The 24,041-nt window shown below is 48.3% G+C and overlaps 1 protein-coding gene across 1 annotated transcript; it reads right to left on the reverse strand.

Annotated features, from left to right (window-relative positions):
* Positions 1 to 2,863: 2,863 nt before the first annotated feature.
* LOC144605124 (ATP-sensitive inward rectifier potassium channel 8-like) lies at positions 2,864 to 5,314 on the reverse strand. Its single transcript, XM_078420191.1, has one exon. It carries the CDS (start codon positions 5,287 to 5,289, stop codon positions 4,075 to 4,077), a length of 1,215 nt encoding a protein of 404 aa, XP_078276317.1. The 5' UTR covers positions 5,290 to 5,314; the 3' UTR covers positions 2,864 to 4,074.
* Between the last annotated feature and the right edge of the window lie 18,727 nt (positions 5,315 to 24,041).

Here is a 24,041-nt window from a genome sequence, read left to right on the forward strand (position 1 = left end):
TTTCTTCCCAGCTCTTATCAGGCAACTGAACCATCCTGAACTACTATCTACCTCACTGGTGACCTTCCCACTATCTTTGATCGGACTTTACTGGCATTACCTTGCACTAAACGTTATTCCCTTATCAAGTAAATGGCTCGATTGTAATCATGTATTGACTTTATGCTGACTGGTTAGCACGCAACAAAAGCTTTTCACTGTACCTCAGTACAAGTGACAATAAACTAAACTGAACAAACAGCCAGATGAGTACAGCCTTAACGGTCACATAATCTCACAATGATTGGTGAAGTGGTCCCGTATTTAAGTGTTTATACTAATCACATGTGTAAGAAGGAACTGCAGATGCTGGTTTAAACCGAAGATAGACACAAAAAGCTGGAGTAACTCAGTGGGACTGACAGCGTCTCTGGAGAGGAGGAATGGGTGTCATTTCGGGATGAGACCCTTCTTCAGACCTAATCTTGTCTGAATTAGTAAAGAGATACTAATCATATGTTCGGACAGACACGATGAGCCAAATTTTCTATCATGGGGTACTGTTAGGGACAATGCAATGACTGTAGAAACTCTGCCTCAATAATAAATAGCTTGCTGCGTAACACATCACTGGATATCCTGACATCTTTATTAACCCTCAGTCTTCATACACTAATATCCCCACTCCACGTAAATGTTATGGGTATATTTGAGTGGCAAGAAAAGCATTGTTTACGTTCCATTTAGTCCAAGGCTCAAGATAATTCTCAGTATCTATTAGAAATACATAAACCAAGCTTTGAGAGGATACTGGCTGTGAGCAACCATATATGTGATGTAACAAGTCCAGAACAACTCACAGCATGGAACATAGAACAGTACAGCACAGAAACGGGCACTTCGTACTACACTCTGTGCTGAACATGATGCCAAGATAAACTAATCTAATTTGCCTGCATGTGAACCATATCCCTCCCTGCTCTGCATATCCATGTGCCTATCTAAAAGCCACTTAAACATCACTATCATATCTATCTCCACCACCACCCCTGGCAGTGTGTGTTCCAGGCACCCTACTGCCCACTCGATGAAAATCCTGCTCCGCATAATCTTTAAACTTCCCTCTTCTCTTCCTAAAGCTGTGCCCTCTATTCTTTGACGTTCCCACCCTGGGAGGGAGGTTCTGACTGCTTGCCCGATCTATGCCTCTCGTAATTTAATTTTATATACTTCGATCAGGTCTCTCCTCAGCCCCCAGCACTCCAGAGAAAACAGCCCAAGTCCGAGTCAATGGCTTTAACTCTTGTTTCTCAGTTGCTCTGACTTGAGGAGTCAGTGCTGCCTGTATCTTATGGGTCAGATTTATATAGCATGAGGATTTATTTACACATCGCCTTTAAATCTTTCCCTTCTTACCTTAAAGCTGCGGCTGCTACTCTCTGACATTTCCAATCTGGGGAAAATAAACATGATTCAAGCCCTTCACCTTTTCATTCTCTTTAAAAAGGTTTGCTATAATCCCTCCTCTGCCCCCTCTGTAAAAATCCAACTCCTTTCCACTTATCTTTAAGGAATATCTTTCCCTTGCTTATTCCAGACCAAACACAGGGCTCAGACAAGCCGTCAAAGCAACAGAGAAACAAGATTAACAGTTTGTTCAGCTAATTTATTTCAATTGAGCTAATTGGATGGAGATAAATGGATTCCAATTGAAATAATTTCCACAGACACGGAAACTGAGAGGCTGGAGCAAAGTCAAGGGATGGGACTGATCTCAGTATTAGGAATATGTAGGAAGGAACTACAGATGCTAGTTTACACTATAGACACGAAATGCTGGAGTAACTCGGGAGGACAGGCAGCATCTCTGGATAGAATGAATGGGTGACGTTTCAGGTCGAGACCCTTCTTCAGACTCAGTATGACACAATCCTTCATTCTGTCCCAATCCCAGTCCTCAGCAGGGCTGAGTTACTCCAGCTTTTTGTGCCTATCTTCAGTGTAAACCAGCAACTGCAGTTCTTTCCTACTCATTCCGTCTATCCAGAGATGCTGCCTGTTACTCCAGCATTTTGTGTCAACCTTCAGTATTGGGATCCCAGCCGGAGCTACCATGGGGTTAGGGCACAAGGCAAGGGCGAGAGGCATTGGGAGAAACCTTTATGGACCACAATGTTATGAAGGATGCAAACGAGAACAATGAAAGGAAAATGCAGCGTCTCCCTCTCTAAACAAACCTGCCCGTTGAAATAGCAGCAATGAATTCTCCAATTGTACAGAAATGTTAAAACGCACACCTTCAGATTCAGCGACAGTTTTCTCACAGCTGTTATCAGGCAACTGAACCATCCCATCACCAACTGCAGTGTGGTCCTGACCCATCAATGGCCTCATTGGAGACCCTCAGACTATCTTTAATTGGACGTTATCGTGCACAAAATGTTTTTCCCTTTATCATGTATCCGTACACTATGGACCGGATGATTGTAATCAAGTATAGTCTTTCCGCTAACTGGAAAGCACACAACAATAAGGCTCCCGGCTTTTCTTTTCACTCCTCTCCCTGTCTCCTTTTCATCTCTGGCCTTTGTCCACCCATCTGCCCACCAAAATCCCCTCCTCACTCGTGTCCACCTATCACTCGCCAGGCTTTCTCCCACCCCCATCTCTCTTTTCCAGTTCTCTGTCCCCCTACAAAAATCAGTCTGAAGAAGAGTCCCGACCCAAAATGTTGCCTATCCATATCCTCCAGTGATGCTGTCTGCCCCGCTGAGTTACTACATCAAAGATAGACACAAAAAGCTGGAGTAACTCAGCGGGTCAGGCAGCATCACTGGAGAGAAGGAATGGGTGATGTTTTGGGTCGAGACCCTTCTTCAGACTGGTTAGGGATAAGGGAAACAAGAGATATAGACGATGATGTAGAGAGATAAAGAACAATGAATGAAAGATATGCAAAAAAGTAACGATGACAAAGGAAACAGACCATTGTTGGGATTGAGCTGTTTGTTGGGTGAAAATGAGAAGCTGGTGTGACTTGGGATAGGGATAGAGAGAGGGAATGCCGGGGTTACTTGAAGTTAGAGAAATCAATATTCCTACCACTGGGCTGTAAGCTGCCCAAGTGAAATATGAGATGCTGTTCCTCCAATTTGCGTTTAGCCTCACTCTGACAATGAAGGAGACCTAGGACAGAAAGGTCAGTGTGGGAATGGGTAGGAGAATTAAAGTGTTTAGCAACCGGGAAATCAGGTAGGTCCAGGCGGACTGAGCGAAGGGGTTCAGCGAAACGATCGCCCAGTCTACATTTGGTCTCGCCGATGTATAAAGAGTCCACATCTTGAACAACTGATACAGTAGATGAGGTTGGAGGAGGAGCAAGTGAACGGAAAGGACTGTCAGGGTCCCTGGACAGAGTCGAAGGTATAGGGACAGGTGTTGCATCTTCTGTGGTTGCAGGGCAAAGTACCTGGGGAGGGGGTGGTTTGGCTGGGAAAGGATGAGTGACCAGGGAGTTGCGGAGGGAACGGTCTCTGCGGAAGCCAGAAAGGGGTGGCAATGTGTATTTCCGTAAACTGAAATGGTCCAATGCGTATTAAAATGAATGGAGTATTAGAAGACCTGTGATGTATCTTCCACCACATTGGTTCTATCAGTCAATTGGGCATGGTCAAAAAAATTCAAAATATATTCTTGGCAAAATGTAAACAAAATACTTGTCACCTTTCTAATACATTTACAGAAAATTCAACAATGAGAGAGAAAAAGCACACTTTATACCGATGGAGTGCATCCTCAGCGCATAATGTCATTTCACCTGGAAGTAGCAACAATAGTAACCGCTTTAGTAGAGATATCTCAATCCGCAAGACAGGTCTACTTGCAAAACGTGTATGGTTTCCAATCAGAGTCCTGACCCGGAACGTCGCCTGTCCATTCCCTCCACAGATGCTGCCTGACCCGCCGAGTTCCTCCAGCAATTTCTCTTTTGCTCAAGATTCCAGCACCTGCAGTTCCTCGTCTCTCCCATCAAATGCTTGCACTTTGGGTATCAACAATCTCCGGCTTCGAATCACAGTTCAAAGGTGGAATCCATCAGTACTCCGTGGAATCCGGGGTGAAAAATTGGACTTTGTTTAAAAACGAGTTGTTCCTCCTGATCGAGTTGTTTCTCCTCATGGAGCTCCGCTTCCTCAGGGAGTTCTGGTGGGACAGCTCGCTCCTCTGGAGGGTCTGGATCAGGATGGACGGCTTATCGTCCAGCTCCCGGGCCGTGCAACGCGGAGTGGCCACTTTGATCCTGTTGCCGAACTTGGAATAGTCCACCGAGTAGATGCCGTCCTCCTCGGTCACGATGGGCACGAAGCGGTAGCCCCACAGGATCTCCTCGGCGATGTAGGAGGTCCTGGCCTGGGTGGTGATGCCCGTGGTCTCCACCACCCCTTCCAGTATCACGATGATCTCCAGGTTCTGGTTTTGCAGGTCGCTGGCCGAGACCTCGTAGAGGGGGCTCCGCTTGTCGATGACATGGCAGATGGTGAGCGGCGCCACCAGGAAGATGTTGTTGGTGTCGATGGGGTTGTCCACCAGGATGTCGATCTGGTGGATGGGGATGACCTCGCCCTCGGCCGTGGTGGTCTTCTTCACCACCTGCACCCTGACCGAGGCGCTGATGATCATGCTCTTCCTCAGGTCGCCCACCCGGAACATGAAGCAGAGTTTGCCGTTCCTCAGGCCCACCACGGCGTGGCGGCTGAAGATCAAGGTCTCGGCTCGCCGGTGGGCCTGGGCGGTCTTCATGAAGATGCAGCCCAGCATGACGGCGTTGATGATCAGCCCCGAGATGTTCTGCATGATCAGCACGGTGATGGCGATGGCGCACTCCTCGGTCATCATCCTGCCGCCGAAGCCGATGGTCACTTGCACCTCGATGGAGAAGAGGAAGGCCGAGGTGAAGGACCTCACCTTGGTCACGCACGGCTCGAAGGACGAGCTCCGGGCATGGTACAGGTCGCCGTGAGCGAAGGCCACCAGCCACCAAATCATGGCGAAGAGCAGCCAGCTGCAGAGGAAGGACATGGTGAAGATGAAGAGTGTGTACCTCCACTTCAGGTCCACCAGCGTGGTGAAGACATCCTGCAGGAAGCGCCCTTGCTCCTGGATGTTCTTGTGGGCGGCGTTGCAAGCCCCGTTCTTGTCGATGAAGCGGGGTTGGCGAGGCCGGACGGTGTAGCGCGGTTGCCGGACGTTCTCGGCGGCGATCCGGGCCAGGACGTACTCCTCGGGGATGATGCTTTTCCTCGCCAGCATTCTGGCAGCATAGTCCTGCGGTTCTCAAGGAGGGGGGGGGGGGTTCAGGAGACCGAGCGCCCCAGTTGTACAAACTCCCCTTAAGAGTCCCAGCTACAGGTTGAGACCAACATCTCACGTTCCTCCAGACCTTGTAGATCTCCCCTTCCTCAGAGTATCTTCACCTCCTCTCCGCTGGTGAGAAACTCGGTCCACCCATTAGGGGCTAAGGTGCTCACCGGAGCTCCACGAAAGCAACTCTGTCCGTCACACACTGAGACTTTGGTCCAGTTGCCCTTCTTAACTTTTTCTTTTCAGGGAGGCGGACGGTGTGGAGAAGCCGGGCGGTTCAGACAGGTCTACAGGATGAGTTGAGCCTCGCTCCTCGCTAGCTCTCAGTCACAGACCTCCTGACGCCAATGGGCGGACTTGCCATCTGATGCAAGCCTTTTTGTTTTCGACCTGGAGAGACTGCCGCCAATTAACACTAGAGGGGACCGGAGTCTCGCAAAGACGTTCTCTCGCTGTTGTAGGCAGCCCAACGCTGATGTCCTCCGGCTGAGATTCCGACACCCCCAGTCTCCCGCAGTTGTAGTCTAGCAAACTCGTTGAAACTTTCGTTCCGAGACTGTGCGGGCACCGGTTTGAGACAGGCACTCTTGCTATTGAGGGCGTGCAGCGCAGGTTCACTAGGTTAATTCCCGGAATGGCGGGACTGTCGTATGTTGAAAGATTGGAGCGACTAGGCTTGTATATACTGGAATTTAGAAGGATGAGAGAAGATCTTATCGAAACGTATAAGATTATTAATATCGATTTATTCACAAAATGCTGGAGTAACTCAGCAGGTCAGGCAGCATCTCGGGAGAGAAGGAATGGGTGACGTTTCGGGTCGAGACCCTTCAGATATTATTAATATCCTTCCTTTGTCCCGCCCCCCCTGACATCAGTCTGAAGAAGGGTCTCGACCCGAAACGTCACCCATTCCTTCTCTCCCGAGATGCTGCCTGACCTGCTGAGTTACTCCAGCATTTTGTGAATAAATCGATTTGTACCAGCATCTGCAGTTATTTTCTTATACAGATTATTAAGGGGTTGGACACGTTAGAGGCAGGAAACATGTTCCCAATGTTGGGGGAGTCCAGAACAAGTGGCCACAGTTTAAGAATAAGGGGTAGGCCATTTAGAACTGAGATGAGGAAAAACCTTTTCAGTCAGAGAGTTGTGAATCTGTGGAATTCTCTGCCTCAGAAGGCAGTGGAGGCCAATTCTCTGAATGCATTCAAGAGAGAGCTGGATACAGCTCTTAAGGATAGCAGAGTCAGGGGGTATGGGGAGAAGGCAGGAACGGGGTACTGATTGAGAATGGCCTCCTCCTGCACCTATTGTCTATTGGCACTCTTTAGATTCCACGCAGTGTGCTGGGGAAACTCAACGGTCTGTGGACGACAAAGGCTGCACCTCTGGTGAAAAAACGATGGGTGACGTTTTGGGTCGAGTCCCTTCATCAGACCCTATGCCAGTTTCACTGGAGTTTAGAAGGACGAGAGGGGGATCTTATAGAGACGTACAAAATTATGAAAGGACTGGACAAGTGAGATGCAGGAAAAACGTTCCTAATGCTGGGGGAAGTCCAGAACCAGGGGCCACACAGTCTAAGAATAAAGGGGAGGCCATTTAAAACTGAGGTGAGAAAAACGTTTTTCACCCAGAGAGTTGTGAAGTTGTGGAATTCTCTGCCACAGAGGGCAGTGGAGGACAAATCACTGGGTGGATTTAAGATGAGAGTTAGATAGAGCTCTAGGGGCTAGTGGAATCAAGGGGTGCGGGGAGAAGGCAGGCATGGGGGTTATTGATTGTGGACGATCAGCCATGATCAGAATGAATGGCGGTGCTGGCTCGAAGGGCCGAATGGCCTCCTCCTGCACCTATTTTCTATGTTTCTTTCTATGTTTCCTGCTTGAAAAAAGGGTCCCAATCCAAAACGTCGCCTATCCATGTTCTTCAGAGATGTTGCCTGGCCCGCTGAGTTACTTTAGCACTTTGTGTGCTTTTTTTGTAAACCAGCATCTGCAGTTCCTTGTGTCTCTCTTCTTCCCCTCCTTTGCACACTCATCTCCATTCCTTCAGTCCCTCGTTTTCCGTGAATCTCCTGTTCCCCCCTCCCCCCACCTCCCTGTCCCACCCATATCCCTCCTTCTGGCTTTACCTTTCATTCCTCCTCTTCTCTCCTTATCTGACACACTTTTGTTTCCTTTTCACCTCCAGCCCATGTCACTTACTCCACCCATCTGCCAATCAACCTCCCCCTCACCTGTATCCACCTATCACTCGCCAGACTTTGTCCTGGCCCCGCCTCTTTTCCAGCTTCCCCCCCCCCCCCCCCCCCCCCCCCCACTCCAACTAGTGTGAAGAAGAGTCCCGACCCAAAAACATTCCCTCCACAGATGCTGCCTGATCCGCTGAGTTCCACCAGCACTTTGTGAGTTTTGGTCAAGATTCGAGCATCTGCAGTTCGCTGTGCCTCACTTGAATTTAGAACATAGGACTGGGGAAACAATTTAATAGGAAGATGAGTGGTAAATGTCTCACACAGATGGTGGTGGGTGTATGGAACAATATGCCAGAGGAGGTAGTTGAGGCAGGGACTATCCCAATGTTTAAGAAACAGGTACATGGATAGGACAGGTTTGGAGGGATATGGGCCAAACACGGGCAGGTGGGGCTAGTGTAGCTGGGACATGTTGGGTGGCATGGGCAAGTTGGGCCGAAGGGCCTGTTTCCACACTGTATCACTCTATGACTCTATGACAGTGCAGCACAATATTTGTGCTGAATATCATAAATATCATGCCAAGTTAAACTGAGCTCATCTGCCTGTAATGATCCATATCCCTCCATTCTCTGCACATCCATGTACCTATCTAAAAGCCTCTTAAACGGCACTATCGTATTTGCCTCCACCACCACCATAGGCAGTGTGTTCCAGGCTCCCACCACCCTGTGTAATAAAACTTGCTCTGCACATCTCTATTAAACTTAAGCGTTATTTGGTTTTAAAACATTCTCCTTTTTGATTTGATTTAGAGATACAGCGCAGAAACAGGCCCTTCGGCCCAACGGGTCCGCGCCGCACAGCGATCCCCGCACACTAACACTATCCTACACCCACTAGGGACAATTTTTACATTTGCCCAGCCAATTAACCTACAAACCTGTATGTCTTTGAAGCATGGGAGGAAACCGAAGATCTTGGAGAAAACCCATGCAGGTCACGGGGAGAACGTACAAACTCCGTACAGACGGCGCAGGTAGTCAGGATCGAACCAGAGTCTCCGGCGCTGCATTCGCTGCAAGGCAGCAACTCTACCGCTGCGCCACCGTGCCGCTTGATATTTGTGGTATTGTACTCATTCAAATGTGCGTACAATTGAGCAGTGTTATTCAATGTTCCTAGAGGAACAAGGATTGGGGTCACTTTCCATTTTATTCCAGTCTTTGTAAAGTAACGGCAGTGTATTTAAAAAAAAATTATTGCTTTTGCCAACTGAAGATGTACTAGTCGTAAGGTGAACTCTTCTCAGTTTGGGATGTTCTACTGCTCGGGAATGTCCTAGCACCTTGAATACCTCAATCACTGAGCACCCAAATTGTTCAACATCATTATACTACCCGCTGTTATGATTGATTGAGAGAGACAGCATGGAAACAGGCCATTCGGCCCACCAAGTTCATGCCAACCATTGATCACCTGTTCACACCAGTTCTATGTTATCCCACTTTCGCATCCACTCCCTACACACCAGGGGATTTTTTTTACAGAGGCCGATTAACCTACAAACCTGCACATCTTTACAGATGTGGGAGGAAACCAGAACACCTGAAATAAACCTGGAAGAGAAGAGAGGCGGGACAAAGCGTGGCAGTGAATAGGTTGGCACAGGTGAGGAGTGTTTTTGAAAGGCAGAGAGTTGGACAGAGTTGAAAAGCGAGAAGGTGTGAGACAAAAGGATTGAAGAGTTGTGAATTGTGAAGCTGGAGGAAGGAATGTGGGAGGAAAGGGAGGGGGAGGGGAGAAATAGGTGCAAGTTCAGGTGGAGGGGGGGCACAGGGGAAAGGGGTGAAAGGGAGGGGGGTATAGTGGGGGAGGAAGGGGGCGGGGGAGGGTTACATAATTGATTTCAGACAACTACATGAATCAGTGTGAAGAAGAGTCCCAACATGAAACGTCATTTATCCATGTTCTCTTGAGTTGCAGCCTGACCCGCTGAGTTACTCCAGCACTTTGTGACTTCATCCATGTAATATTGCAGCATTAAAGAGGAACGATCATAATAGTGCAAAAGTGAGGGAAAAGTAAAGGATTTAGTATCGGAACTCACACAGATAGAAATCTCCCATGTTGAGTCATGGAGCTTGCTTGCATTTCTTTCTGGGAATTTCCTCCCTTGATCTCGAATCTATCACGTCACGCAGTTGTGCAAAACTTTTCTGCCCATTTCCCATTTTGACCCACGCCACGTTTTAAACATTGAAAACACCATCAAAGGAAATTGTTTCAATGATTTTTAAATCCCTAACATTTTTGGTGACTTTGCAGCATTCTCGTCTAATGTTTTGAGTAAAAGTTCTTCATATGTAAAAAGAGTAGGAACGTTCACCAAAGTGCCCTCCAGGCATACTATATAAGCTGAGGCAAATTCCTAAGGCAATTCTGATATATAGAACCAGCCTTTTCTGACAAATTCATTGTACTGTAAATCTAGGGCAGGTCCTGTTCCTTACTTCAGAGTGGCGCAGTGGATCGGCAGGTAGAGCTGCTGCCTCACAGTGCCAGAGTCCTGGGTTCGTTCCCGACCTTAGGTATTTTCCTTGTCACATTCTTCCCGTGACTGCTTGGCTTTCCTCAGTGTGCTCTTTTTCTTTAACCAAAGCCAGTTAACCTACAAATCTGTACGTCTTTAGAGTGTGGGAGGAAACCAGAGCAACCGGAGAAAACCCACACGGTCACAGGGAGAATGTGCAAACTCCACATGGACAACATCGGGGATCAGGATGGAGACCAGGTGTCTAGTGCTGTGAGGAGCACTACCCGCTGCGCCACTGTGCAACCCTGACTTCTGACTCTTGAATTCATTGTACTTTTCATCATGACGCAAGAGATATTATTTTTTTACAATGGGCGTCAAAAGTCCAAATGTTTTGTAACATTCTTATCCCTTCACTGCCTTTTAGTTAAGTGTTGATAGAATCAATAAGAACCCAACAGTGGCCCTTAATGTATGTGCATCTGAAAGGCGAGAATGGGACCATCGAGGCTACCAATTGCAGTCTTAACACTGACAGGGCAGCACAGTGGCACACCTGTCGAGTTGCTGCCTTACAGCACCAGAGGCTCGGGTTCAATCCTCATTGCGGGTGAAGATAGACACAAAATGCTGAAATAACTCAGTGGGACTGGCAGAATCTATGAATAGAAGGAATGGGTGACATTTCGGGTTGAGAAGAAGGGTCTTAACCTGAAATGTCACCCATTCCTTCTATCCAGGCATGCTGCCTGTCCCGCTGAGTTACTCCAGTAACTGGTAGTATAAGAAAATAACTGCAGATGCTGGTACAAATCGAAGGTATTTATTCACAAAATGCTGGAGTAACTCAGCAGGTCAGGCAGCATCTCTGGAGAGAAGGAATGGGTGACGTTTCGGGTCGTGACCCTTCTTCAGACTCCAGTAACTTAGATATTGTTGACCATGGGATTGCCTACTAAAATTAAACTTGATGATAGTTCTATCGAGACATCACGGTGCATCAGTCTCAAGGATTGTCCTTGGGAACTGTGGGCTTCTCTGAATGCTGATACTGGCAAAGTGCGAATGTGAACAAAACACAAACAATTCCCCCACTCCTATCTCACCCAAAAAAGAACAATTACAACTTTCACTTGCGAAGTACCTGTAAGGCTACTGGCTGACCCACAGTGGAAAGGTAAGAATGATTTCCAGAAAACTTGGCATTTGGATGATGAGATTAATTAGTTAGAAAAGTTCCCCTGCTTAACTCTCATAAATGATTATCTATTCGATTTTAGTTTAGAGTTTAGTTTAGTTTAGAGATACAGCATGGAAACGGGCCCTTCGGCCTACCGAGTCCCACGCCGACCAGAATTCCCCATACACTAGCTCTATCCTACCCAATAAGGACAATTTACAGAAGCCAATTAACTTCCAAACGAACTATCTGTCCGTGGGAGAAGCATGGGGGAAGAGAGAAGAATTTTCTCGCCTTCCATCACAGTGAGGGGGTGCCTGGAGGAGTCACTGTGATGGATGTTTGTGTTAAAATTGTGTGCCTTGTGTCTTTTACTCTGTACTGTTGTGGCTGTGTGGCAAATGATTTTCCTTCAATTAATTTTGAATGACGATAAAGGCATATTATTATTATTACATTGTTGGGAAGTTGCTGTCCCTCCCACATGTCCAAGACGTGCGGGTCTGTAGGTTACTCGGTCTCTGTAAATTGTCCCTAGTATGTAGGGAGCAAATGAGAAAGTGGGTTAACATAGAACTAGTGTGTATAGGTGATGGAATGGCTGGCATATCATATGCCTTCTTGACCTCTCTACTTACGTTGCCACGTTCAAGGAGTTATGAACTTGGATCTCAACATCCCTCTGCATATCAATGATGTTAAGGACTTGGTGGGCTGAAGGGCCTGTTTCCATGCGGTATCTCTAAAACTAAACACAGAGGATTTGGCCAAATTTTGATTTTAAATGGTTAAACTAAATGATTGTTATGGTCGAATCTATACACAATTTGACAGATAGATTATCCATTCAGTAACATGAACCCTAGGAAGCCCTGAGCACTTTGCTTAATGCTGTGTTGCTGCCTGAATCTCGTTGTCTTGCTACGAGGTGGAATTATTGGGGACGGCAAAAAAGTTAAACTTTTCTCCGTTTTTGGTAAGAGTCGTCGGGAGACTGCTTTGTCAACCTTAACCTGGTGCATTGCAGACTCAGGGAGGAGTAAAGGAACATTGCGTTCTGCAAGGTATTTGATATTTCATCTGATATTCAACCAATAACCTTGAAACAATAAGACCGGTTTTATTCCTTTTTTTACAGAGCAGTTGACAGCAGTTAAGTGCGCCAGTCTTACATTCCATTGGCGATCAAATCCACGATGTTCCCTGACTACCTCGTTAACTAACCCAAACTGTAAAAGTGCCCAACAATCACGTCCGACAACACGGATCAGTCCAGCACAGGAACTTCGTGCCACAATGTTAAAGTTAAACCTGCACTTGATCCATATCCTTCCATTTCCTGCACATCCATGTGCCTATCTAAAAGCCTCTAAAATACCCATACCATATCTGCCTCTATGTCTCCAAAAGTCTCCTAAGTGCTACTATTGTGTCTACCTCCATCACCACCCCTGGCAGCGTGTTCCAGGCACCCACCACCCTCTGTGTACGAACATTTTATTTATTCTTAATTGTTAACTGTATGTTTGTGTTGTCATTTGTGAGCGGAGCACCACATATAGAGATAGAGATAAGACTTTTCTTTGCCTTCCATCACAGTGAGGGTGTGCCTGGAGCAATCACTGTGGTGGCTGTTTGTGTTAAAATTGTAATTGTGTGTCTTGTGTTCTTTATTGTCTACTGCCGGACCCTGACGTGAGAGGACGCTGGCGTTATTTGATCGCCGCTTCTCCGTCAGGACAGTTCGTTTGTTTGTTTTTATGTCTTGACTATTTTTGTAAAGCGTCTTTGAGCATTTGGAAAAGCGCTATAAAAAATAAATGTTTATTATTATTATTATTACATATATTCCTTGTATATGCACATACTTGGCCAATAAACTTATTCATTCATTCATTCATTCATCCATTCATTCATTCGTCCTGCACATTTCCCTTAAACTTTGTACCTCTCACCTTAAAGCTGTGCCCTGTAGTCTTTTTGACACGTCCACTCTGGGAAAAAGGATGTGACTGTCTATCCCATCTAGGCGCCAAATAACTTTACATACTTCTATCAGGTCTCCCTTCAATCTGCATTCCAGAGAAATCAATCCAAGTTTGCCAGCCTCTCCTTGCAGCCACTGCCCTGTAATCCAGGTGACATCCCGCTGAACCTATTCTGCATCCACTGCAAAGATTCCATATCTTTCCTGTATTAGGGGCAACCATAATTGCCCATAACACTCCAAATGTGGCAACAACAAGGCCCCATAAAGCTGCAACATGACTTCCTGACTCTTATACTGAATGCCACGACCAATGAAGGCAGGCACCAAATACCTTCTTTCCCACTGTTTCCACGTGTTACCACTTTCGAGGAGTTATAGATTTGGGCAAGATAACCTGTGTACATCAATGCAATTAAGTCTCTTGCCATGAACCCAATACTTTCCCTAACATTCAACCTCTAACAATGTGCAACACCTCATACGTTCTCGGATTAAACTACATCAGCCATTTCTCCGCCCATTGATATCCCACTGTATGCTGTGACTGTCTTTCTCTTAACAAACTCGATGTCGGCTGCAAAATTGCTAACCAACCCATCCACATCCACAAGTCATTTTTGTGCATGTATAACACATAACAGAGGTCCCAGCACAGACCCCTGCAGAACTGCACTGATCGCAAACCTCCAGTCAGAATTTGACGGTGGCATGGTGGCCGTCCCCCTTTGGCCGTGTGGGTTTTCTCCGGGTGCTCCGGTTTCCTCCCACACACCAAAGACATACAGGTTTATAGTTTAATTGGCTTCTGTAAATTTTCCCTCTAGATATATATACTGTATAAGTGCGAGTATGTATATACATACATACATGCAGTACATACACACACATAAAACAAACAAACAAACAATAATGGTGCAAAATTACAAAAGCAATGTCCCCAGGTCTATGTAGTTCAGAGGTTATTTGGAGGTTGTAGTGTGTAATAACCTGATGACTGTAGGGAAGAAGTTGTTCCTGAACCTGGACGTTACAGTTAACTTGCCCCACACATTTCCTTTAAACATTGCCCCTCTCACCTTAAAGATATGCCCTCTACTAAATAATATTTGCAACCCAGGAGAAAAGATTCTGGCCCCCTTCTGTTCTGTACGTATAAAAAGCCTTGGGATTTTCTTTAATCTGACCTGCCAAAGATCCGCCAAAGTGTTATTAAAAATGGTTTGAAGTAATTGGAGATGACATTCAGTTGATTTTACCAATCAATACATTTTCAGATTTCTACAAAGCTTACACTGGAATTTAGAAGGATGAGAGGGGATCTTATTGAAACATATAAGATTATTAAGGAGTTGGACACGTTAGAGGCAGGAAACATGTTCCCAATGTTGGGGGAGTCCAGAACCAGGGGCTACAGTTTAAGAATAAGGGGTAGGCCATTTAGAACAAGAGACGAGGAAAAACATTTTCAGTCAGAGAGTTGTAAATCTGTGGAATTCTCTGCCTCAGAAGGCAGTGGAGGCCAGTTCTCTGAATGTTTTCAAGAGAGAGCTAGATAGAGCTCTTAAGGTAGTGGAGTCAGGAGGTATGGGGAGAAGACAGGAACGGGGTACTGATTGAGAATGATCAGCCATGATCACATTGAATGGTGGTGCTGGGTCGATGGGACGAATGGCCTACTCCTGTACCTATTGTCTATTGCTTTAGATAAGTCCAGCATCTGATTACCAGACAGGGCTCAACTGATGCCTTTTCCAGTAAATTAGGAATTTGCAGTTTGCAAGTGATGCACTGCGCTAGACTGCCTTTATGGAGACAATTATAAATTCATTTTCTGTCTGAAATGAAATTCCAGGAAATAATTAATGCATCAGTCTTTTAATTTTCACAAGGTCATAAGTGATTGGAGCAGATTTAGGTCATTCGGCCCATCAAGTCTACTCCGCCATTCATCATGGCCGATCTATCTCTCCCTCTCAACCCCATTCTCCTGCCTTCTCCCCATAACCCCTGACACCCGTACTGATCAAGAATCTATCAATCTCTGCCTTAAAAATATCCATTGACTTGGCCGCCACAGCCTTCTGTGACAATGAATTCCACAGATTCATCGTTTATTTTGTGTAAAATAAATCCTTAATTTATACAAATCTGATCCAAAAAGATACAGGTAGCAATGACTTCCTAGTAAGTGATGGAGGACCTACTGAACAAAGTTCCCGACCTGAAGCGTTGTCTGTCCATTCCCTCCACAGATGCTACCTGGCCCGTTGAGTTCCTCCAGTTTGCTCTCTGCTCTCATTTTGTAGAGCAATGGGCTTGTTTGGTGAATCAAACCATGATTAACATTGCACTACGATGGTGCAGTGGTAGAGTTGCTGCCTTACAGCACCAGAGACCCGGGTTCAATCCTGAATTAGTTAATTGGTTTGGTATGAATGTAAAATTGTCCTTAGTGTGTGTAGGTTAGTGTTAATGTGCGAGGATCACTGGTTGGCGCAGACTCGGTGGGCCAAAGAGCCTATTTCTAAACTAAACTAAACTAAACTAAACTAAACTAAACTCATGTAGACACAGTAGTGCAGCAGGTGGAGCTGCTGCCTCTCAGTGCCAGAGACCCGGGTTCGATCCTGACCTCGAGCCCTGTCTGTGTGGAGTTTACGCATTTTCTCTGTAACTGCATGGGTTTCCTCCGGGTGCTCCGGTTTCCCCTCACATCCCAAAGATGTGCGGGTTTGTAGGTTAACTGGCCCTCTGTAAATTGCCCCCTAGTGTGTAGGGAGTGGATGGGAAAGTGCGATAACGTGGAACTAGTATTAATGGGTGATCGATGGTCGGCGTGGACTGGGTGGGTCGAAGGGCCTGTTTCCATGCTGCATCTTTCATTCAATTCAATAAAACATTTCACATCTCCTAAATGTCTGGTTCAGTAGAAATACATGTATATTTACATTGACTCCTAACAACTGCTGCCTCACAAAACCAAAGAACCGGGTTCACTCCTGACCCCGGGTGCAATCTGTGCGAAGTTTGCATGTTCTCCCCGTGACCGCGTGGGATTCCTCCAGGTTCTCTGGTTTCCTCCCACGTTCCAAACAGCTGCAGGTCGACTGGCAACTCTACATTGCCCCTAGTGGAGGTGAACGGTATAATCTGGGACGATTTGATGAGAACGTGGGTGGAATAAAACATAGGATTAGTGTACATGGGTGGTTGATGGCCATCACAAACCCGTTGGGCTGAAGGGCCTGTTTCCATGCTGTATATCTCTATGTCTCTACAACTGTGTTCCTCCGATGCACTACTCATAGCCTCCCAACACAACCATGAACCAATTATCTCAGCCTGCACTTTTTACTCGATTAAACAATGAACATATCATATACCAAAGGTAGACACAAAATGCTGGAGTAACTCAGCGGGTCAGGCAGCATCTCTGGGGAGGGGAAGGAATGGGTGACGTTTTGGGTTGAGGCCTGAAACGTCACCCATTCCTTCTCTCCAGAGATGGTGCCTTACCCGCTGAGTTACTCCAGCATTTTGTGTCTACCTTCGATTTAAACCAGCATCTGCAGTTTTCTTTCCTACAAATCATATACCAATAGATTTTACAATCCCAGTGCTATAATATTATTTGATAATATTGTTTAGTGCCTTCTGAGATTTCTGATAAACCACATCAAATATCCAGTCTGCTGGTTACATTGTCCAACAGGCTTGGCAAACATGATTTTAGTTATGCTAATACCTATCGTTTTCTTTCAAAGTGTCCCACGGTCATTAGACTTTGCTTTAGAGATACAACAGGGAAATAGGCTCTTCGGCCCACTGAGTCCGCGCCAACCATCGATCACTTGGCACACTGGCACTATTGTACACCCTAGCGACAATTTACAATTTACAGAAGTCTATTAAACTACAAACATGCACGTCTTTGGAGCGTAGGAGGAAGCCAGAGCACCCGGAGGAAAACAATGCAGGTTCGGCACCAATGACACCTTGTAGCTCAACCTTAGAGACATAAAGAGCTCTTAAAATTGCAGAACAGAGCATCAACAAGCAAGACCAAAGACAGCAGTAGTTAAAATGATCATCAACTACTCAAACCTTCATTGCTGGTTGATTTTCTTGGGCATTTACAACCATTCTAAATATGATTTGTGCTTTTTATGGTCAATTGGTACATGAAGTACTGTCTGCATTATAAACTACGGGCACAGGTTAATTACACATCACATTCATCCCACTCATTGTGAGCGCCATAAAATGTAACCCCTGTTTCTCTTACAGTAAAACTGCTGCTTTTACGGAGTGCGATTACATCTCTCTAAATTAAATTATGAGAGGCATGAGGTAGAAAGTCAGAACTTTATTCCCAGTGTGGAAACGTTAAAGACAACATGACGTAGCTTTAAGGTGAGGGGACAAAGGTAAAGGAGGAGTGCATGAAGAGGGTGGTGGGTGCTTGGAACACGTAGCCAGGGCTGGTGATGGAGGACAGAGCACCCCAGGCCCCTCCCCACGAGGGTGAGTCGATGGAAGAGGGGGAACAGGAAGAGGAGGAATGGAAGGTGGTACAGTCGAGGAAAACATTGAAGGCTGTGCGCACGGAGAAAAAGGCGGAGGGGGCAAGCAAGTCCCAAAAAAGAGTCCTCTCCCAGGACGAGGCCAGCAGCCTCTCCGCATCGGAGGATGAGACGACCGGGAGGAGCCGACAACGGAGGCAGAGGCAGAGGAAGGAAACGGGGGAGGAGGAAGGTAAGAGAAAGAACGTGCCAATGGGCCCCAGCCCCAGGAGACCGTGAGCGGCACAACGGCCAATGGGCCCCTGCTCCGGGAGACCGTGAGCGGCACAACGGCCAATGGGCCCCTGCTCCGGGAGACCGGGAGCGGCACAACGGCCAATGGGCCCCTGCTCCGGGAGACCGGGAGCGGCACAATGGCCAATGGGCCCCAGCTCCGGGAGACCGGGAGCAGTGCAGCGGCCAATGGGCCCCAGCTCCGGGAGACCGGGAGCAGTGCAGTGGCCAATGGGCCCCAGCTCCAGGACACTGGGAGCAGCTGAGGAAGCCACCAACCTGTACCACTACCTGTGCGACAAAAATGTGCAGGAACTGAGCCAGATGATTGGCATGCGGGAGGATCGCCTGGGACTCTAAAGGACAATGGAGCTGAAACTGGCATCCTTAAACGTGCGCAGTGTGAAGAGCACTGTGCGATGTGTCAACGCCTTGCAGTACCTGGCCAAGGTAAAGGCGGATGTGACTTTTTTACAGGAGTGCGGGCTGCCACACCTTCGCTGCTATCGGAGGTGGTCGCGATGGTGGCCCCACGGACTGTCGGTATGGTCGGGGGGAAATGATTGTCGTGCGTCCGGTCTGGGGATCTTGCTGCGGGGAGGGGGCTTCACCATCACTGAGGTAAGGGAGGTGGTGGGGGGTCGTCTCTTGGTGGTGGATGTAATGTACCGTGGTTCTCCGCTCCGGCTGATAAATGTGTATGCCTCACCCAGGTGGAGCGAGCGGATGGCCGTCCTCCAGCAGCTCCCACCGCTGCTGGCCACGTCTAGACCGCTCGTTCTGGCCGGTGACTTCAACTGCATCATCGATGCGGCTGGACGATCCGGCAGTGCCAACCACAGACTGGACGGCACCTCCAAACTCCTGGTGGAAACGGTCAAAGATGCAAAGCTGCGCGACGCCTTCAGTGACCCTGCAGGCGGAGTCCAGCCACGGTTCACCTGGTCAGGACCAAACGGTTCAGCCCAGTCCCGGATAGACTTCCTCTTCACATCGAGGGCCGTCACGGTCAGACACACCGACCTCGCCCCGGTGTTCTTCTCTGACCACTGCCTCCTTCAGGCCACCTGTCACCTACAGGAGGACCGGAAGGCGGGCAGAGGGACGTGGAAGCTAAACGTGGAGCTGTTGACCCCGGAGAACGTTAAGGAGCTAAAGAGGGACTACGCATGTTGGAGAACTGTGAGGCCCCTCTTTGACTCCCAGACACTCTGGTGGGAGGCAACGAAGGAGAACATCAAGAAGTTCTTCGTCTCCAAAGGTGTTCAGAGAGCAAGACAGGGTAAGAGGGAACTGTGTCAACTCCAGACAGATTTGCAGCAGCTACTCCTTCTGCAGAGGAGAGGGGTGGATGTGAGGGAGGAACTGAGAGAGTTGAAGGGCCGGCAAGCTCGGCTCTTTACCTCTGAATCCTCCAAGATCATCTTCCGGTCCAGGGTCCGCCATGTTGAGCAGGATGAGACGTGCTCACGTTACTTCTTCCATAAGGTTCACAGGGGGAGCTCTGTGATCAAAAGCCTTAGGGAGGAGGATGGCTCGGTAACATCCTCGCAGACAGACATGCTCAAGATCTGCAGATCCTTTTATAAGGATCTGTACGATGTAAAGACCACAGACAGCACCGCCTCCCAGAACTTCCTGTCCTCCATCACGGAAGTCTTGGACGACAGCAAGCGGGAGAGTCTGGACCAACCACTGACCCTGGAGGAGCTGACTGGCTCCATCCGTTCCTTTGACTCGAGTAAAACTCCCGGAGGCGATGGCTTACCGGCAGAGTTGTACTCGGCTCTGTGGGACTGGGTGGGCCCGGACCTGCTGGAAGTGTACAACGATATACTCCTAGCAGGCAGCATGTCAGACTCTATGAGGAAGGGCAACATCACCCTGATCTACAAGCAGAAGGGGGAGATGAATGACTTAAGGAATTGGAGACCCATCACATTGTTGAATGTAGACTACAAGATCCTGTCTAAGGCCATCGCCAACCGGGTCAAGTCTGCTCTGGGACAGGTGATCCACCTGTGCTGTACCTGGCAGGAAAATCTCAGACAGCCTGGTGCTGCTGAGAGATACCATTGCCTACGTGCAGGACAGACGGGTGGATGCCTGCCTGGTCAGCTTAGACCAGGAGAAGGCCTTCGACAGGATATCGCACACGTACATGAGGGACGTGCTCTCCAAAATGGGCTTTGGGGAGGGAATCAGGAAGTGGATACAACTGCTCTACTCTGATATCTGTAGTGCAGTACAAATTAATGGGTGGGAATCAGACAGCTTCCCCGTCAGGTCTGGAGTCAGGCAGGGTTGCCCTCTTTCCCCTGTCTTGTTCGTCTGTTGCATTGAACCCTTTGCCGAATCCATCAGGAAGGATGCGAGCATAAGAGGAGTGACACTGCCAGGCAGTGGGGGCACTCAGGTCAAGGCCTCCCTGTACATGGACGATGTCGCCGTCTTCTGCTCGGATCCAGGGTCGGTCCGCAGACTGATCAGCGTCTGCGACCAGTTTGAGTTGGCCACGGGGGCCAGGGTAAACCGCAGGAAGAGCGAGGCCATGCTCTTTGGCAACTGGCCCGACCGATCTTCCATCCCCTTCACCATCAAGCCTGACTTCCTGAAGGTGCTGGGGATCTGGTTCGGGAAGGCTGAGGCATGTAACAAAAATTGGCTGGAGTGGATAGCCAGGGTGGGGAAGAAGCTGGAGCTGTGGAAGCAGCGCTCCCTCTCCATCACGGGGAAAAACCTGGTCATCAGGTGTGAGGTGCTCTCGGGGCTGCTGTACTTGGCGCAAGTGTGGCCCGTCCCTCCCTCCTACGCCACGGGGATCACCCGGGCCGTCTTCCGCTTCATCTGGGGGTCGGCGATGGACCGGGTGCGACGAGCCACAATGCACAAGTCGGCAGACAACGGGGGTAAAGACGTGCCCAACGTCGCCCTCATTCTGATGGCCACTTTCGTGTGTGGCTGCATCAGGCGGAGCATAGAGCCAAGGCACGTGGGCACCAAATGCCACTACCTGCTGAGGTTCTACCTGTCCCCGGTGTTGCGAAGGATGGGCCTGGCGCAGATGCCACGCAATGTGCCAGTCAGCTGGACATTGCCGAACCATCTGTCGTTTGTGGACAGGTTCTTCCGGACCAACACCTTTGACCACAAGTCCATCGGGCAGTGGTCAGCACGGAACGTCCTGCAGGCACTGCAGGGGAATGACTCCATGGATCCTGTGGCGTGGTTCCCAGAACAGACAGCCCAGCTTGTCTGGCAAAATGCCTCATCGCCAGTACTCACCAACAAGCACCAAGACCTGGCTTGGCTGGCGGTGAGGGGAGCCCTCCCAGTCAGATCCTTCCTGCACCGCCGGAACCTCACTACCAGCGCACGCTGCCCTCGGGACGGCTGCTACGGAGAGGAAACGGTGGCCCACCTCTTCAAAGAGTGTGGATTTGCCAGGAGAGTCTGGAGAGGTCTGCAGGGGTCCCTGTCACGATTCATTCCGAGCAGCTCCGTCACAGAGGACTCTGTGCTCTACGGACTGTTCCCAGGGACGCATTCCGAGACTGACATCGAGTGCTGCTGGAAGGTCATCAACTCGGTGAAAGACGCTCTTTGGTCTGCCCGATCCTTGTTGACCTCCCAGCGGAGCGAGCTGTCCGTCAAGGAATGTTGCCGACTGGCCCACTGCAGACTGCAGGAGTACGTGCTGAGGGACGCTCTGAAGCTCGGTGCAGCCAACGCCAAGGCCCTGTGGGGGAGGACCACAGTCTAGGGTCCTTCCGCTGCTGGACATGGGGGGCAGGGTGTGGTGGAGAGAGACGCCCCTCCAAATAAGGGATATGTATGTAAATGTATGTAAAGGTCTAAGTAAATGCCTGTATTGAATATGTAACCTCCGGGAATGTCGGATGGGTTTGTTTTAAAAATGATGTTTTGTAAATGATATTTATAACTTGAATAAAGTATTTTTTGATAAAAAAAAAAAAATATATATAATAGTGACACTGAAGAGGTTTTTAGATAGGCACAAGTGCTTTTTGTGATCATTGGGTACATAGACGTATGGATATGCAGGGAATGGGGGGGATGTGGATCACATGCAGGCAGAGGAGATTAGTTTATCTTGGCATTATGTTCGGCATGGACATTGTGGCCCAAAGGGCCCATTTCTGTTCTATGTTCTATTTATTTTCTTTGACGTCTTAATCAGAGATCCACGTCACCCTGGCCACACACTCGTTTCGCTCCTGCCAACGAGAAGTAGATATAGGAGCCTGAAAACTGTAATGTCCAGGTTCAGGAACAGCTTCTTCCCTACAGCCATCAGGCTATTAAACACTACAACCTCCAAATAAGCTCTGAACTACATAGACTTGGGGGCATTGATTTTGTCCTTTTCTACTGTTTGTTTGTTTGTTTGTTTTATGTGTGTGTGTGTGTATGTATGTATTTATGTTTGCATACCCACACGCACACACACACACATAAATATATATGTGTGTGTGTGTGTGGATACATACATGTATATGGATGGATACTGTATGGAAATACAGTATGTGTGTGTGTGTGTTTTATATATATATATAAACTATGTGTTATATAAACATATTTTTTATAGAGTACTATGTTTACATACCTGTTGTGCTGCTGCAAGTAAAAATGTACTTGTTCTATTTGGGACAAATGACAATAAAGCACTCTTGACATCCTCCATCCGTTAGAGGAGTAAAGTGGGGCCTTTCTTCCATTAAGCAGATGACTAAAACCACATTAATTGAAGCAAAAACGCACCATTTTACATGTGGATAACCTGTAGTTCTAAGACCGGGCCCCATGCAGATTTGTCAAGTCCCAGACCTCTAGGTGGCTTTTCGTAATCTCACTGCCTGTTGCAAACATGAGGACTTCCAGCCTGATTGATATCCAATTGACACAATCGTGCATCTTGCAGCTACCTATCAAGACATATTCATGTTACTGCAATCTAAAAGTGTCCAAGTGGTTTTAAACGCTGTTATACTACCTGCCTCACCCACTTCCCTGGCAGCTCGCTCCATATACCTACCACCCTCTCTATGAAAAATAATGCCCCTCAGGTTCCCATTAAATCTTTCCCCTCCCACCTTAAACCTATGCCCTCTGGTTCTTGACTGTCCTACTGGGTAAAATATTTTGCATTCACCATGTCTGTTCCCTCACCATCTTATGCACTGCTATAAGATCACCCCACAGCCTCCTGCACAACAAGAAATAAATTTCACACTTGCATCTTAATCATGAATTCATACAACAGGCCCTTTGGCCCAACTTACCCATGCCGACCAAGATGTCCCATCTACACTAGTCCCACTTATTTGCATTTGGCCCTTATCCCTGTAAAACCTTTCCTATCCATGTACCTGTCTGAGCATCTTTTAAATGCTGGTATAATCCCAGCCTCAACTACCTGCTCTGGTAGTTCATTCCATTTACCCTTCACCCTCTGTGTGAAGATGTTACACCACCGATCCCTTTGAAATCTTTCCTCTTTCGCCTTAAACCTACGCCCTCTTGTTTTAGACACACCTTCCCAGGGAAAATATACTTTGGCTGTTCACCTTACGGGAACTGCAAAATTCTCTCTCCCGAACGGAGACGCGACCTTTGTTTCTGTGTCGTGTCTCCGTTCCCGTTGCGGGCCTACCACCACCGGCCATGCACCTGGGACCACCTGGGGCTCTGGTTCGCAGAGCCCACGGCCCGGACTCACCACCTGCGGCGCTGGCTGCCTGCGGATGCTGCGGGAGCGGCTGCGACTCGTCTCCGGAGGCTCCGGCGCGGGCCGCGTGGACGTCGGAAGCCCGCAGGCCCCTGGGTGGGGGCCGACATCGGGAGCTCCGGCAGCGGCAGAGGCAGCGTGTTCGCCCGCCCCGAATCGCGGGGCTTGGGTCGGCCCGCCACGGACCTTTCACCGTCCGGCGGGCGCTCCAATGTCGGGAGCCCCGACCGCCCCGACGTGGCAACGACAA

Source organism: Rhinoraja longicauda, chromosome 23 (assembly GCF_053455715.1).
Source record: "Rhinoraja longicauda isolate Sanriku21f chromosome 23, sRhiLon1.1, whole genome shotgun sequence".
In the NCBI taxonomy this organism is placed as follows: domain Eukaryota; kingdom Metazoa; phylum Chordata; class Chondrichthyes; order Rajiformes; family Arhynchobatidae; genus Rhinoraja; species Rhinoraja longicauda.

Bases quoted from the DNA above. Each gene is read 5' to 3' on its own strand.
- LOC144605124 (XM_078420191.1), bottom strand. From the start codon at position 5,289: ATGCTGGCGAGGAAAAGCATCATCCCCGAGGAGTACGTCCTGGCCCGG.